The sequence below is a fragment of the Sorghum bicolor genome, chromosome 7, assembly GCF_000003195.3.
Source record: "Sorghum bicolor cultivar BTx623 chromosome 7, Sorghum_bicolor_NCBIv3, whole genome shotgun sequence".
NCBI lineage: Eukaryota > Viridiplantae > Streptophyta > Magnoliopsida > Poales > Poaceae > Sorghum > Sorghum bicolor.
In genome coordinates, this window is record NC_012876.2 from 280,745 (window position 1) to 297,390 (window position 16,646).

The 16,646-nt window shown below is 40.6% G+C and overlaps 1 protein-coding gene and 1 pseudogene across 1 annotated transcript; one reads left to right on the forward strand and one right to left on the reverse strand.

The window, feature by feature from the left end:
* On the reverse strand, window positions 4,540-7,485 carry LOC8068508 (transmembrane protein 18). The gene is made up of 4 exons (XM_002444820.2): window positions 7,208-7,485; window positions 5,761-5,866; window positions 5,121-5,269; window positions 4,540-5,040 (listed from the first exon to the last, which is right to left on the reverse strand). Exons 1-4 carry the CDS (start codon window positions 7,394-7,396, stop codon window positions 4,945-4,947), a joined length of 540 nt encoding a protein of 179 aa, XP_002444865.1. The 5' UTR covers window positions 7,397-7,485; the 3' UTR covers window positions 4,540-4,944.
* On the forward strand, window positions 13,297-15,232 carry LOC8068509 (annotated as a pseudogene).

The window sequence follows — 16,646 nt, forward strand, 5'->3', positions numbered from 1 at the left end:
ATGACCAGCTGCAAAAGTACTGAGTTTTATTATTGGCCTGTTGCTGATCATCCCTTAATTGTTGCATTACTCCGTTATAAATCGTAGTTCACTTCTTTAGTTTTATCTAAGTCAAAATCTTAGAGGTTCTTTTTCTACAAATACATAACATATATAAGTCCAAATACATATACTAATTCGATGCAAATGTTATTGTCAAAAAAACTTGATGGTGCAAATTAATGATGGTATAAGTTAAAATTAGATTATCTTTTTTGTGGGAAAAATTAAATAAGTTTGATTTATATAAAACTAAACTTGAACCATATATATTTCGGATAGAGAGAGTAAGTAATCGAATCGAACAACTCCATGGTGAGTTTTTGTATTTATAGCGTGTGGCTCGTTAGAAGTTCTCTTACAAATCCCGTGTAAAATACAACTCGTAACTCAGTTTAAACTTTCAAAACTATCATGGTGGGTTTTGAAAATTGGTTTGACCAATTTCAACGAGTGTGGATCTTTCCAGAGTCGTATTTCCCTCATATGGACTCTAGAATAGGTGTTCCAAATATGAATGTTGATAGTGTGGATGAGAGCTACACACAATGGTGAAGTTCAATTGTTTGAGTCGGCAAATCTCGAGATTCATAAAGTCATCATAAGTATTTCGCTGTCAACGGGGACGTCGCCTACCACTGAAAGCATGTATGTTCTGTTAGAAACATCAAATAATAATTAAGTTTTTTGTGTTTTATAAGAAACTTCAAGTTACAATAAGTCGGTACTCTTGACACAATCACACACGCACAATAAAAAACTAAATACATAAACTATTAGGACGGGCACATTATTCATGCATGAAGGGTTCATGATTATTATATTATTATGAAAGAAGTTGTTGTGCAATAGCTTATTTGTAGATGTTGGTATAGGAAATGGGGTTTAATTTAATAATTTTGTGTGCAGAATTAATCCTTGCCGCATACTCCCTCTTCTGTGTGTGTTCTAAAAATTTTTAAACAACTTTAGGAAATACTCAAATGACGTATCTATCTATAGATTATTCTAATTATAGAATTTCTTCTCAAATCATGACTTCTTTTTTAATAAATTTTGTCAAATCAAAACATAGTTATTATATAGAATGCATTGTGTTTTAATATAAATTTTAGAAGTCCAATGCACTTTATTTCACGATGGAGGAAGTACATTGCTCATGGACACTCAAGTTGTTACACGCGTGCACACATATGTAAAATAGACAAATTGCGCCGTTATATTGTGATGCAAGGCTGTGAATGCTTGGAACAGACGTTATGTCACCTTCTTCACACAATTCCTGGGATCTCCTCATCGACATGATCCTGTTTGTTAGATTTCCAACTCTCTGTCTGACAGGGAAAAGCGTATGATGTTTATGCGTGTGGACCCCACACTTCACTGCACCAATCAGGCACCTTGTTAGCAAATGGCCGGATGATGCCATGCATGCATTTCAATCAATTGTCAGTAGTGGGACCACCACTACCTGTAGATATAAGTACTGTATATTGAGCAACATGTACACTCCCTTCGTCTAAAAAAAGGTACTTTTCTATCTCAATTTTGAGCATATACAAAATTAATGTTAATATTATTTATGATACTATATAATTATAATTAGATTCATTGTTATGAAATATGAATTCCCCGCGCGTTGCTGCGGAATTTTCTTAAAAATAAATCATTATATACATAGCATTACTATATGGTATTCAGTCTATTATGTATGTATACATATGAATTTGACTTGCATGTATTTTATTGTATTAGATCTAGTAAAAGATAATAGAACAAAAACAAATATTTGGTTACATTATAGAGAAATTAATTAGTGATGAAACAAATAGTGTAGTACATGACTTGTATGTTAATAGATTAAAGATTTAAAGTATTTCACCTGATTGGTCATTTTTTGTAATTAATATGGAATGACATGGACTTAGTGAGGAATGATGTGGACACCTTGCATGAAGAGATAGAATATTTAGTGGGTCACGTAGTGGAGAATGATGTGGACACCTTGCATGAAGAGAGAATTCATCTAGTGAGGTTTAGTTTTATAAGAGTTATAGATTTGCATCATATACATGCATATTTGAAGTCATAAATGTTAATAATAGTTACTGTGAATTTATTAAACTTAAGAAAGTTTAGCCTAATCTATACCTAGAATTACCTTCTTTTTAAGATGAGAGCAACACTCATGATGATGATCAGAATCGAGGAGGATCATCCTTGGGAAGCATAGTTGACTAGATATCCTTATATCCATCATTGTCCCGTGTTGATATTCTCGTGCTCCCTCTGTCCAAGAAAATATGCAACTATAGGTTGTGTACCAACAAAAGTAATTTACGTTTGACCAAATTTCTAGTGAATACTATTCATATCTATAAGAAAATACATTCCATAGTTAATTTTATGATATTTATTTGATATCATAAATATTGATATTTTTTATCTATAACTAATCAAATTTGAGATAATAAACCATGACACTGTGCTAGAATTGCATGTTTTCTGGACGAAGGAGGGAGTATGTTCGTTTCGGACGGCAGTATAATATATGTTCTTTTTGGTGGTCAGTTTATGGTTGTGGCTGTCACTGTCCAGACTGGTGAATGCAATGCTTCTACTCAATTGATCCATCCACCAGGATAAGGTAAACCAATGCAATTGAAGGGTCTGCATATCCTGTCTGAAAAAAGATGTAATTCTTCCTCTCTGCTTAATCAAACCATATAAAGTTTGACTAAATTTATAAAAAAATATAAATATTTATGACACCAAATAAGCTTATTATTGAAACATATTGGATGAAGAATCTAATGATACTTTGTGGTATCATAAACATTGATATTTTTCTATATATATAAACTTAGTCAAACTAAAGATGCTTTGAGTTGGTACTATGATTAAAATTGTATCTTTTTTTCAGTCGGAGGGAGTATGTTATTAGCCTAATTAGGTTATCTGCCATAAGAAAGCACCACATTTAGAGGTAGTTTGGTTGGTTCTTCAGGCAACCTTGTCCAGCCAGAGAATAATCCAAACCCTTGATTTTAGGTGCCCGGTGGTCAGTTCGCAAAAAATTTTAAGATTCCCCGTCACATCGAATCTTTGGTCGCATGCATGGAGCATTAAATATAGACAAAAATAAAAACTAATTGCACAGTTTACCTGTAATTTGTGAGATGATTCTTTTGAGCCTAGTTACTCCATGATTGGACAATGTTTGTCAAATAAAAACGAAAGTGCTACAGTAGCCAAAACCCAAAAATTTTTGCGAACTAAATAAGGCATTAGTTTCAAGAAAAATGTGGCAAGCCGTAGCAGTTCACAGAAAAGCTAGCTTGACAAGGAATTATATGACGTAGCTCTAGTCCCAGAGAGTCCGTGATGTATCAAGTTCATCCGGATTTGGAAAGAGCTTTTGGTCCTACCAGCCAATAATTAACAACTACTACTAATTAAACAAAGTGTTCGTTGTCAAAGAGATACTAATCTTAATCATTAATCATCATCAGACAGGATAGACCCACTAACACTGTCTAACCAATCAGCTCCGGTTGTTTCAGTTTTGCTTCTGTTCCAAGGTTTAGTTTGTTGCTGCATGCATATACACACTGATGTGCCCGGTTCATCCCCTCACTCTCGGATATAATCCTTTTTTTAAAAAGACTGACTTTTTTTTATTATATCGTCAGTGGAAAAGAATTCTGCTACAACCACGCGTTATAGAACCCAGATGTCCACTACTGAATAACAACGTGCGTTTTAAATTTCTTCTCTAATAAAAACCAGCAAAAAGCTTTGCACGGAATTACAAGAAAAAGAAAGATACAGTATGCAATAGTAAGTAAAAATAAAGCTCAAGGAAAGAAACCTACGAACAACAATATGCGTGGAACAGTTTTCAAGTGCAATTGATCCACTAGCAAGCACCACAAGCAGTTGCATTGCAAGTGTGTATATACGTACCTCCAACTCTTGTAAGTGGTGTAAAAGAAATTGTACATCACTTGTCATGTGTAAAAAGCAATGGCGCAACCTCTATATACATGCCAATAAACCTGAACTGTAACTACAATATAATGAAGTTCAGAATATAAACTTGTAAGAAGTGTAAGAAACATTGTGATCAACAACAGTGCAAGCTCCAAGTCCATATACAAATCTTGGCAGCAAGTAATTTCAATATAAAACCGGCATGCAAGCAAGGAGAAATAAAACTTGACCTTAGCATCTTGGGTATCATATTTGTTGCGTGCTGCCGTCAACCTTGAAACAGGTCGAATGGGCCTGGGCTTGTCAGCTTCAGGTTCGTCGCACAAGCTGCTAAATCATTTATTGGCTGACAAACAAGAAGCAATGAAGCATCCCTTTCCTAATTGAAGCGAATGGCATGCATCATTCAGTTCATAGTACAACCAGAATGAACTTTGAAATGGCCAGAAACATCAGAAAATAGCTTATATCAACACCAGATGCAGAGAAATTTGAGGGACGATTTCAGATTACAACGGGTGTAAAGATGGATAAAATTCAGCAGTTCTGAAGTATTCTTCAGGTAATCAACAATCAAAAGTTGCTGTAACCAACCCGACACAACTAGAAAAAAAATAATTATCAAGCAGTTCCAAGGCTTAGCATCGAACAAATGAGCAACATCAATATCACAGGCCTAGTGTCCTCGCTCAAAGAAATCATGTGACGTGATAATATTACATATTATAGGGTAATGAATGGTCATCTGTGCACCAAAAGGTCCACAAGAGCAAAATCTGACCAACTCTGATTGTTATATTCTGCTACCTAAATGAACACCGCGTTCCAGGAACATGATTCTCGGTTAGACCAATTGCCACAAGAAAGCCGACTTTCCTACTAGCCACCAAATTACATAGATGCAGGTCAAGATCAGTCCTGCTTGTTACGAGCCTGCCGAGCACGATGCCTGAGCTCTGCCCTTTTCCACCTTACAATTAGCATGCAGAGTGTCACAAGAGTGTTCACCTACGGACATTAAAATAAACAGTTAGTGGTAACGAAACTGATGGAGACAGAAAGAAAAAGGATCAGAGAAATGTGATTACCAAAATAAGGATTGTTATCAATAGGAGGGGGCCAGACCAGATGACTGAAATGAAGAGGCCTTGGGGATCAAAATAATTTTGGGTGGAGAAGCTCTTCCAGTTTTGCCCCAAGAATGTATTTAATCTCTCAGCAAGGAATACACCAGAGACTGCACCAAATCAAGCAGAATATAGGTTATAAAAGGTACACATGATCATATTAAAAGTGAAGTAGTGCATAAATGTGAATGGAGGAAAGCCAACACAGGTCTTCCACACACATTCCATTAGTTAAATGAACCATGATAATCATTCCTTCAAGTGCGAAGGAAGTTCCACTGTATGGCAAGGAAGGTTAACTCTACAAGATTAACGCATCCAAAGAAAATGTTCAATTTTGACAGGTTTAAGCTTACTTTGCCAATTTTAAGAAAAGCTGCAATGCATCATGTGTACGAAATTCCAATTTACTAGCCATTACAGAAAGAAAAGTACTCAATGTTGCTATATCATGATGTTCCAAACTGGTTTGTCGTAAAAGTACAAGAAGAGTAAAGGATAACCATATGTGATAAATGACTTCCACATTCTGTAAATTATAAATGGTACGAGGATTCTTAAGTGTCAAAAGGAGAAGGCAATAATAAAAAATGATACCCACATGTTAGAGCTGACAAGATGAGCTGGAAATTGACATTCCTCCTCGAGATGATGGTAACCAGTAGCAGAATGGCATGGAAAGTTAGTATGCTGATTAGCCAAGGCTCCTGTAAACACAAAAGCCAATAGGTGAAGTTGGTAAGACAAAGAAATTTGTTTAAGAAAACAACAATGGCAATACCAAAGTACTAGTATTGAATTTTCACAAGCTGACAAACATAGACTGTGTCACACTACATTTGGTGTCTTTTATGGCTTGCTCACCACTGGATGAACCTTTTGTTTTTGTTTTTTCCCCCATTATCTTAGGAATTGAGGCGTATGGCCTATGATACACTAACATGTCAGCCAGTTGTTGTGTTGGTGTCCAACAGTGTGTGCAATACTGAGACATATTGCTGGAATGTTGAATATTAATGCACTAAAAATAAACAGCCGATACACGGTCGACACCTCCACGACACTTGCTTGATTCAACTCCAAGACATAACCACTAACACAGACACTTGTTCAGTTCAGTGGATAGGTAAAATTAGGAAGCCAAGCTCAAGGCTCTGTTGTGGATTCACGCTGAAATTCTAGGCAGAACTGCATGATATATTTTCCTAGCTCTGGTCACGCTGAGATTTCAGGCAAGTGAGCACACCTCTCTGCAGCAACCTTACAACTTTACACATATGTTATATATAACAATAACAATAAGTACCATCAACAAGATATAGCCTCCACTATACGACAATTTCAAGGAGAAGGGCTACTCTTCATGTGATTATCAGTGCATCAAAGTTTATGGCAGCCCCGAGGGTAGGTTGAAGGATCAGTAGCAAACATGCTACCTTAATAATCCAAGAATTGAAAGAGGGATGTGCTCCCCAAAATTAGTGTTGGTGCATACAGAATTATTCTATGAGAAGGAAGCCAAACAAAGGACATAGGATAGGATTACTCCTTTATGGATTGCTACTTTTAAGACAAGGAAGGAATGGCATGGTCCATAATTCGCTTTGCTGATTTGATTCATCGTCACTTAGGCCTTGTTTACTTCCACCCAAAAACCCAAAATTTTTCAAGATTCTCAATCACATCAAATCTTTAGACACATGCATGGAGTATTAAATATAGACGAAAATAAAAACTAATTGCACAGTTTGGTCGAAATTGACGAGACAAATCTTTTGAGCCAGTCCTACAGTGTCGCGAAATTTTTTCCTTCGCGAACTCCCTTAACCAGTTCACCTCAAGCAAACAAGTTTCAGACATGGAGTCAAATCCAACAGTGTGACGGCATCTAATGACCTATTGACCACGCACGCATAAGCACAATACAGAGATTCCATTCGATTCCATTCCACCAATCATGACGGATGTGGGGAGGAGGAGGAGGAGCATGGCATGCAGGGTTGATTGGATGGATGTCCAGCGCCGAGCCCGAGCGTGCGTGTGTATACCTTCCAGTCGACGGCGTGGAAGAAGCCGATGAAAGAGTCGACGGCGGGGGCGAAGCCGGTGCGCAGTTCGGAGGAGACGCGACCGAAGAGGTCGGCAACCACGTCGGCGTGTTCGTTGAGAGCCGAGCGCACCTCCTCCACCGCGCGGCCGAGCACCGACGACCCAGCCGCCGCAGCGTCGTCGCCCATCTCCCTCGCTCGCTCGCTCGCTCTAGATCTCGGGATCGATCTGCTCAGAAAGAGACTGACCTGCTTTTCTGGGGCCCGCAGGTCATTGCAATCGGACGGATCTCCTTTCTTCATTGGGCTTTATGGAAATGGGCTTCCACAACTGAGGCCCGTTTAAACATGGGCGGGCCCGGCATTTTCCCTCGCAAAAATGTCCTCTCTCACCTTTGACCTTTGCTGTCTCTTTTATACCATGTAATGTAATTTGCAAAAAAAAAAAGATCTACATGTTTGGATACAAAGTGTTTTTAAAGTTCAGAAAAATACTAATTTTTTAAAATACTTTTGTTTTAAAGTATCATGAAGTGTTTAGGTGCAACAAACTTTATGATTTTGAATACCATAATATTTTAAAGTTGCAGTCTTTTTGCAGTTTTAGAAACTTCACTCCAAACCTATTTATTCCGAACCAGGTTTTACACATCAGTGGTTCTAAAAGTATAGTTTATTAATACTACAACATCTGAACAAGGCCTAAATCTCTATTTAGCATCGGAAAATAACATGGTTTCCTTATTTAGCATAAAAAATGACTAAGTTTAAACATAAACACCATTGCCTTTTTATTTTGCAATCTAACCGATTTGACCGCGCCTAATTCCATGACATGGCAAGTGTGGCACCCAGCTTAGCATAGCAGGGCTGCCACCGTGGCTAGTCAGTAGTGCGTTGACTATTAATGTGGAAGCATTTATCGCACAATTGACTCCGAGCGACAGCGCCATGCCTGCCCACCGAGTGGGACAAGGGCAAGATGCACAGACATGCTTAGCTCCCTTCCTCGCTCTCTCCCTTACTTCGTTCTTCCTCTCTCTCACTCGATTGGGCAACCCTAATGCTGGAACCGACGCCATCGGCCTCCCCCTAGCCAAATTGGCCTCTAGAGCAAGTTGGTGGTTGCCTTCTTGAGTTGGTGGTTCATATAATTCTAACCAAGTGAACAGACCACTAGTGACCTTTGTGAAGGTGAGTAATTTTTTATTGGGAATTAAACCATGTTTCCTCTATAAATCAAGCTTTATTTATGAACAACACATGTGATTGCCAAAATATTTGATTATTTACTCACAAGTATGAAAAATTATGCACTACTAATGCGTACTAGTATTAATCATTATATTGATAGAATATAATGGATAATCACGTAATTAACATTTTAGAGCATTTTATTAGAAATAATAGTTTACCTATAAACATTTGATATAAGAATCTAGTCCCTCAAAAGTCCTCTCTCCCTCTCTCTTATTTATTATTACAACCACTGGCACTAATCTACACATTTTCTTCCACTTGAATAACAAGTTTACAAATCTGGAACCTATGGAAGGTCGCTTGATATCACTAGGTTTAGTAGCTATCATGAGCTCTGTAGGAAACTAGGGTGCCTATTTGGCCTTGAGGGCTAGTTGGAAGACCCTTTGAGATCAGGTTGGCAGCTTATATTCGTCCACCTGTGGAGGATGTCCTTCCCATGAGCGATGACCCTTGGAAGTATGTTCTCATGACTATCTATCTTGGTGATACATGCTGATCAATTTCATGAGGTTTTCCATCCACACTCCTCCTTGCATTGTTGCCTACCCATTGCAAACCTGAAGGGAATTCGTGAGTACGGTGTCCTGCATAAAGATACTCTCACCGTAGAAGGTGTAGCAGATGGGCAAGCAGGGCCAGGAGCTCTTGAGCTCGGGCCCCACAAGGAGGCTAGGTAACAACTGTGATGACTCTATGTTTGGTTCGTAAGTTAGTCAGAAATTTTAGTTAGCATGTTTAAGTTAGTTAGTATGGGGTTAATTGTCTATATTATTATTAATTGTTTAGATTAGGGATGAAGGCAATTAGATATATTTTATTACAACAGAGGGAGTTGGATCGATGATCATACAAAGAGTTGAGAATCTATGTTAGAATCTAATACCCCTATTATGTGTAACTCTAGCTAGGATTAAAAAATTATTAGCTCAACCCCCTCTATTGCACCCTATTTTCCTTTAGGCCCCTTAGGCATGCTAAGGTGCCCAGCACCCACCATCACCGGCCTAGCCAGAATCAATGGTAAATGATTCTGATGGGGATCTTTCATCCTCCGGTGTTCAAAAAAAAAGATTTAGAAATGATATTACGAGCAACGACGATAGGAGCTTGTGCCATATATATAAGAACAGTGGCGGACCCAGGATTTGGCCAAGACTAGGGCCAAATCCTAGCAGCCCAAATCCAAAAGCTACAACCTATAATATATTCTATAGAACTATATATACATACACACACGTATGTCATAGAAAACAAATATTCTCAAATAAAGTTTACAAATCCAAAGAAATTCTTGAACTATATAATTAATATAATACGATAATTAATAGTACATTGAAAAATAAATACCTATTGTCTAGTGATGATTTATTGCATTTGCATCTTCCACTTCCATGTCTTTAATAACAACTCCTAGTTTGGACAAGATATAAGACTTAATAAGAACAGAAATAGTGACTCTCGTTTTGTACCTTGAGATGGCACCGGAGGATACATGGTTTGTTGTTCTTGTTCAACAACTCGAGAGAAATATGATGCGATAGTCCTTGTCCTCTTCATCTAATTAGAATCAAAAGTTAAAAATTAGCAATTGAAATCAAAGAAATAAATAGAAGAAGCAGCGAAGAGGTATATAGAATTGAAGAAATACCTTCACAAATCACACGGCCACACAGACACAGGAGCTCTGGCCGGCGCAGCAGCCAAGGGGCGAGAGGTGAGGCTTGACCTGTTGCTGATCCGCCTGACTGCCTGCCTGCGAGGGCGACGGCAACGGCGGCCGCGGGGCATCGGCAAGCCGCAGGGCCGCGCCGCTGCCTCCATGGAGTGGAGCAGGAAGCACCGAGGCAGGAGGCTAAAGTGACGGCGCCACTGGGACGGGAGCAGGAGCGCCGACGTCGTTTGGAATGGGAGGGTGGGACTGCAGGAGCCGGGAAGCAGGAGCGGCGGCGTCCTTCACTGGCTCCGTTGGGAAGTCGAAACATGAGGCAACCAGCATGACTCACGAAGCGTCCTTCACTGGCAACCGTAATCTGCCCTAGTTCTTTTTGTTGGGCTTCATTGTTGGGCAAAAACTTGAAACTCACTCCTAAAAATTATGGGCTGCGACTAGGGCCATGGCCCTACTGGCCCTAGGCCTGGGCCCGCCCTTGTATAAGAACAATGCAGATGTACCTCACACAAAACAATCTTACATGATGGCGTTGAGAAAAGTTGTTTAAGAACAGCTCCAAACACAATATGAGTATCTCACAACTGAACTACACCGGCCATATATATAGGACCCAGATTCTTGCCCTATATAATAAGAATATATATAATGTTCTAGTATATAATTATCAATTCTAACTGTTTTTTTAAAGAAAAAAATCAAGTCTAATCCTTTCGATTGATCCTAAAGTGTTAATATCCCTTACAAGTCTTGGATGAGACCTTGTGTTGGTTTAAATTATTTGACTTTTGGCTTATCAATCCGTATGGCCTCCACACGAGATGTCATGGAAAAGTATGAGAGATGGTACATACGGTACCAGAATAATCGAGACAAAAACATGGCTTTCAATACGAGGGTTTTTTCTTTTTTATATATACTGGGGAACGCCAACAGCTGGAATGAGGCCACGTAATTACAGTCACAAAATCTTGTCTCAATGAACAGTCGCCAGGTTAAATTTTCTTGTACAAAACGGCAGGTTGACTTTTAAGCTCCCTCCGTGTGCTGAAAGTTAGAACAATCGCCACGAGTATCTTGTTGCATATAGTACTATTGTACAATCAACTTGCTTGAGTGCAAAGCTTATCCGATCCTCTAGTCGATCGTTAACTCCTTGCGATGGCCTTTTTCAACTTACAAGCATATATAAATCTTTAGAGAAGGTATGGGCACAGCACATGGTGCAACAAAGGATATTCTTGACTAACTATATACAGTATGAGAACCCTAGGACCTGGAATGGGTCCACATGGTCTTTAATTTCCGTGTGTGCCATGAGCTCATTCCGTACGTGTGCCCAAAGAAATTGTTAGGGCTTGTTTAGATCCAAATTTTTTTTGGATTTTGATATTGTAGCACTTTCGTTTTTATTTGACAAATATTATCCAATCATGGAGTAACTAGACTTAAAAGATTTGTAACGTGATTTATAGGTAAACTGTGTAATTAGTTATCTTTTTATCTATATTTAATATTCCATACATATGCCGCAATATTTGATGTGATGGGGAATTTTGTAAAGTTTTGGGTTTTTGGGTGCATATTAAACAAGGCCTAGTCTTGCTAGCAGCAATTACTCATAATTGACCAATAACATGCACGTTCGATTACGTTTATAGCCAAGAAGTCGTTTCCGATTCAAAGTCATGCACCGAGCCCGGGGTACTTCTTCTTGTTGATAGCTCGTTAATTAGCTCATGAGATTACGTTTCAATGTAAGATATAGTGTCCAACTCAAACTCTCGATATCTAGCTACAACTTGCCTAACAGACGTAAACCTCTTTGCATGAATGCAGAAAAAGATGAATGTTTGATCCCCATATATCGACATTCCGACTCCGAGACATATCTTTCTTGATTGTTTTTTTTTTCTAGTGGCCATTGGCCAACAGTCTTAATAGCTTTTACATTGATATGTAAAAGCTAAGTATATATCTCGAGTGGCTGATTGTATTTCTAACTATATAGTTTTATACTTTCTCTGTTTCAAATTACTACAGGTCATTTTGGCTTTCTACTGCATATATTTTGCTATGTATCTAGATATAGCGTAAAACCAAATACGTACATATTTTGCTATGTATCTAGATATTTTGCTATGTATCTAGACATACCGTGTTCGGTTGTCCTAAGTCAAATTTGTCCAAATTAACCAAGTTTATATAAAAAATAACATCATCTAGAATATCGTGTTTATCTCATACGTTGAATCTCCACGGTAGAATATATTTTGATAGTGCATACATATATATATTTGGTAGTATAATTGTTATTATATATTATTTCTATAAACTTGATTGATCAAAGTTGAGAGTTTGACTTGAGATAAACCTAATACGATCGACATGTAAATAAAAACAAAGAGGGAGTATCATAATAAAGATGCTTTTACCAGTAATTTCCCATCAAATCTCATTATTCATCAGGTAACCTATCATTTAATCCAAATTAGGCCAGCCTCAGTGGGGGTTTCACCAGGATGTCATGCACATTTATTAGAGCGCTATGTCAGCAAAACTGCACTTTTTGCATGAAACGAAGAGGAGAGAGAAGGAAGTAGTTTCACCATGGTGAAACTCAGCTGGCGTTGTTTCTCACGCGGTGAAACATGATGAAATCCCCATTGAGGACTAAATCGTTTCACCATCTTGCATGTGATCCAATCATATTGCAGTAATTAAATGCTTTGCTCAGCCTAGGAAACATCAAGGTGAAACTCATACATTGTGGAGGTTGTTTCATTGTTCGTTTCATTGATGCTCTGTCAGCAGATTTGTTTTGGAAACATTGCATTGAAACGGGCCATTGAGACTGGCCTTATAGGTAAACAGCCATTTATCATGTGACTTGCGCTAATCATCATAGAATTAATTTCCTGTCAAATCTCGTTAATCATCCAGGTAACCTATCATTTATTAATTCAAATCCTCGGTAGACAGCCATTTAATCAAGTGACTTGCGCTAATCATCATAATAAGTTAATAAAAAAAGAAAGAAAACGTGCTTTATATATGTTTGATTTGAAAACGAGAAGAGAGCCGGCCGCAAATGAAGTTGAACACGACACTGTTGCCTATAAATACATCTCCTTGGCTCCGAGCCTCCAACACAGTTACCACGTCAATCATGGCAGCAAGAACACCAACAATGGTGCACCTTCTTGTAACCCTTGTTTGCTTCCTCATATCCAGCGCAAGAACATCGTCTTCTTCAGCTTCCAGTTCTGATGTGGATGCATTCCTCAGCTGCCTCTCCGCGGACGTTCCGCCTTCCATCATGCATCTACACCCCAGCAAACAACAACTTCTCTTCGGTCCTTGTGTCGTCTGTCCGGAACCTCCGCTACTACGACTACGACGTCACGCCAGGCCCAGACACCACCACCATCGTCAGCCGGCCGCTCGCGATCGTTGCCGCCACCGAGCCCGCCCATGTCCAGACCACCGTAGTCTGTGGCCGCCGCCATAGCGTCCACATCCGCACGCGCAGCGGCGGCCATGACTACGAGGGCCTCTCCTACGCCTCTATCGATGTCGACCCCCACCGCCGGCATTTCGCTGTGCTCGACCTCGCTGCGCTCCGCGCGATCCACGTCGACGCCTCGAGAGCCGAGGCGTGGGTCGAGTCAGGCGCCACGCTCGGCGAGCTCTACTACGCCGCCGCCGCCGCCAACTCCACGTTCGGGTTCCCCGCTGGCAACTGCCCCACCGTGGGCGTCGGCGGCCAACTGAGCGGCGGCGGGTTCGGCTCGCTGTCGCGCAAGTACGGCCTCTCCGCCGACAACGTCGTTGACGCCGTGGTGGTGGACGCCGAGGGCAGGCTGCTGAACAGGAGCACCATGGGGAAGGACCTGTTCTGGGCCATCCGAGGCGGCGGCGGCGAGAGCTTCGGCGTCGTCGTGTCCTGGAAGGTGCGGCTGGTGCCCGTGACGGAGACCGTCACCGTGTTCAGCATCCGCCGCCTGAGGAACGAGTCCGCCGTCGACCTCATAACCAAATGGCAAGCGATCGCGCCGGCGCTCCCCAGGGACCTCTACCTCCGCGTGCTGGTGCAGAACCAGCAAGCCAACTTCGTGGCCCTGTTCCTCGGCCGGTGCGGCAGCCTCGTGGACACCATGCGAGGCCACTTCCCGGACCTAGGAATGGCGGAACGGGACTGCCAGGAGATGAGCTGGGTGAAATCCGCCGTCTTCTTCTTCTACGGCACGGCGGACCTGCCGGCGGAGGTGCTCCTGAACAGGAGCAGCAATCCGTACTACTACCTCAAGGTGAAGTCGGACCACGTGCAGGAGGCCATGCCAAGGCACGCGTGGGAGAGCATATGGTCCAACTGGCTGGAGAAGCCCGAGGCGGCGCTGCTCATGCTCGACCCCTACGGCGGCCGGATGGGCAGCATCTCGCCGTCGGCGACGCCGTTCCCGCACCGGAACTACCTCTACCAGCTCCAGTTCTACTCGGTCTGGTACGAGAACGGGACGGCGGAGTTGGAGAAGAGGATGAGCTGGGTGAGGGGAGTGTACGAGGATCTGACGCCATATGTGTCCAAGAACCCGAGAGCTGTGTACGTCAACTACAGGGACCTCGACCTAGGGACCAACGAGCTTGAGGAGGGTAGTAACGTCACCAGCTATGCCAAGGCTAGGGTTTGGGGGGAGAAGTATTTCAATGGCAATTTCAAGAGACTGGCGGCCGTGAAGAGCAAGGTGGATCCTCATGACTTCTTCAGGAATGAGCAGAGCATCCCTCCTCTTCCTGCTGCTGCAAAATGAATGAATGCATGCCTGGTAGGGATCGGATCGGACGGAGCTCCTCCTCCGATCCGATCCATCAATTTGGTGGAACGTCGTCCAGTGCTGTTCGTGCAGATCGTCAGTCAATCCGTGCCAAGGAATTTCGCCTCCCTACGTGGCTACTATATCCTAGCTAGTTACTACTGAATCTATCTATATCGTTTCCCAATTTATTTCTTGGGTGGAATTTGTGTCTGTGAAGGGCGTGTGCCTTGTTCGCTTGTTCAAAATAGTACATTATCCATTGCATTTGTTCAAACATGAGATCCGCAAGCACAAAATAACACTAGGGAAGGTCTAAGCGTCCATATAAATAAATCTTATTGACCACCTAGGGCGCCGTAAAGGCCTATTGTATTGAACAATTATTTTCTACCTTAATATAAAGATGTGCAAACCTTTTGCATGACCAAGAAAAAAAATGATGCTGACCTTTTTTTGGATTGGAGGCCCAGTGTTTAGGATAACACTGCTGGTGGAAGATGCATGCAATAATTTGCAAAATCTATTCCCACTTCCTCACAATTTACTGTTACTAGTAGCTACATCGAGTGATCATTGATACTATCCAACTTCAAGTATCGATGCTGAAACTTTAAATATGGCAACACCCATGGATGTCTCTCTAACAATTCATTGTTACAGTGTTCCTTAAAGTGTATTCTTTTCATACATACTAATGTCATACACACTTCGATAAATAATATGCTTCCTCCATTCCAAATTATAAGTCGCCGCTTTGACTTATTTAGATACATAATTGTTTTATCTCTCACTCTTCGATGTTTGCGTATATCTACAATATCGGCTCTAACAACATCCACTTTCAAATAAATATAGCAATATGGTGTTCGAAAGTTTCAGTTGGCATTTCCCCTAATATGTCTATGTTGCAATGCAAGATTTCTAAAACTTACGGTATGAATAAATCTTGGAGCATAGTCTTATATATATATGCAGCCAAAAGATCTCATAAGGCTATTCAGTTGTTAGTGAGGTTTCATTTGATCCTTCCTACCGTGAGCACTTTTTTCAGAACATGATGATCATGAAAATTATTATAATAGCACTGCACGTACACAATTTCTTATTTCCAAGTCAATTTTGACAACAAAATGTATATGCATGAGCTGATATCAATAATAAAAATTGCCAACTATATATCTATTGGCTATATAGTGTCTTTCATCATTCTTACCCAAAAATATTCTTCAATAACTTTTAATAATCATGAATTTGCATTGCTATTCTTCACAAGATAAAACTTTCTAAATTCTCGTAGCAACGCGTAGAATAATCATGAATCCGGTAGTATATTATTCTGCATGACATGAACAGAGAGAATGGCGCGCGGCACGGCATCTCTTTCCATCACGGGCCATGTGTCAAGGATTTGTATATATGGGCTAAAAAGTCGAACACCAAACCACCACCGAGAAGCGCCATGCATGCTGGCCAATCAAATCCGCTCATTATTTGAAAAATATGTGTTGGTTCCGCACCGTGGATCGTGATGTGTACCAGAGCCACAGTACACTTGTTGTACGTGGTGACCAATCAAGACCTTTTTTTACTAATAATAATAAATCATGGCGCGGGCTTTCTTATTTGGGCAGGTCCAGCTTGACAAAAGTAATACGTGCAGTGTACGAACTTCCTAGATATAGGAATATAT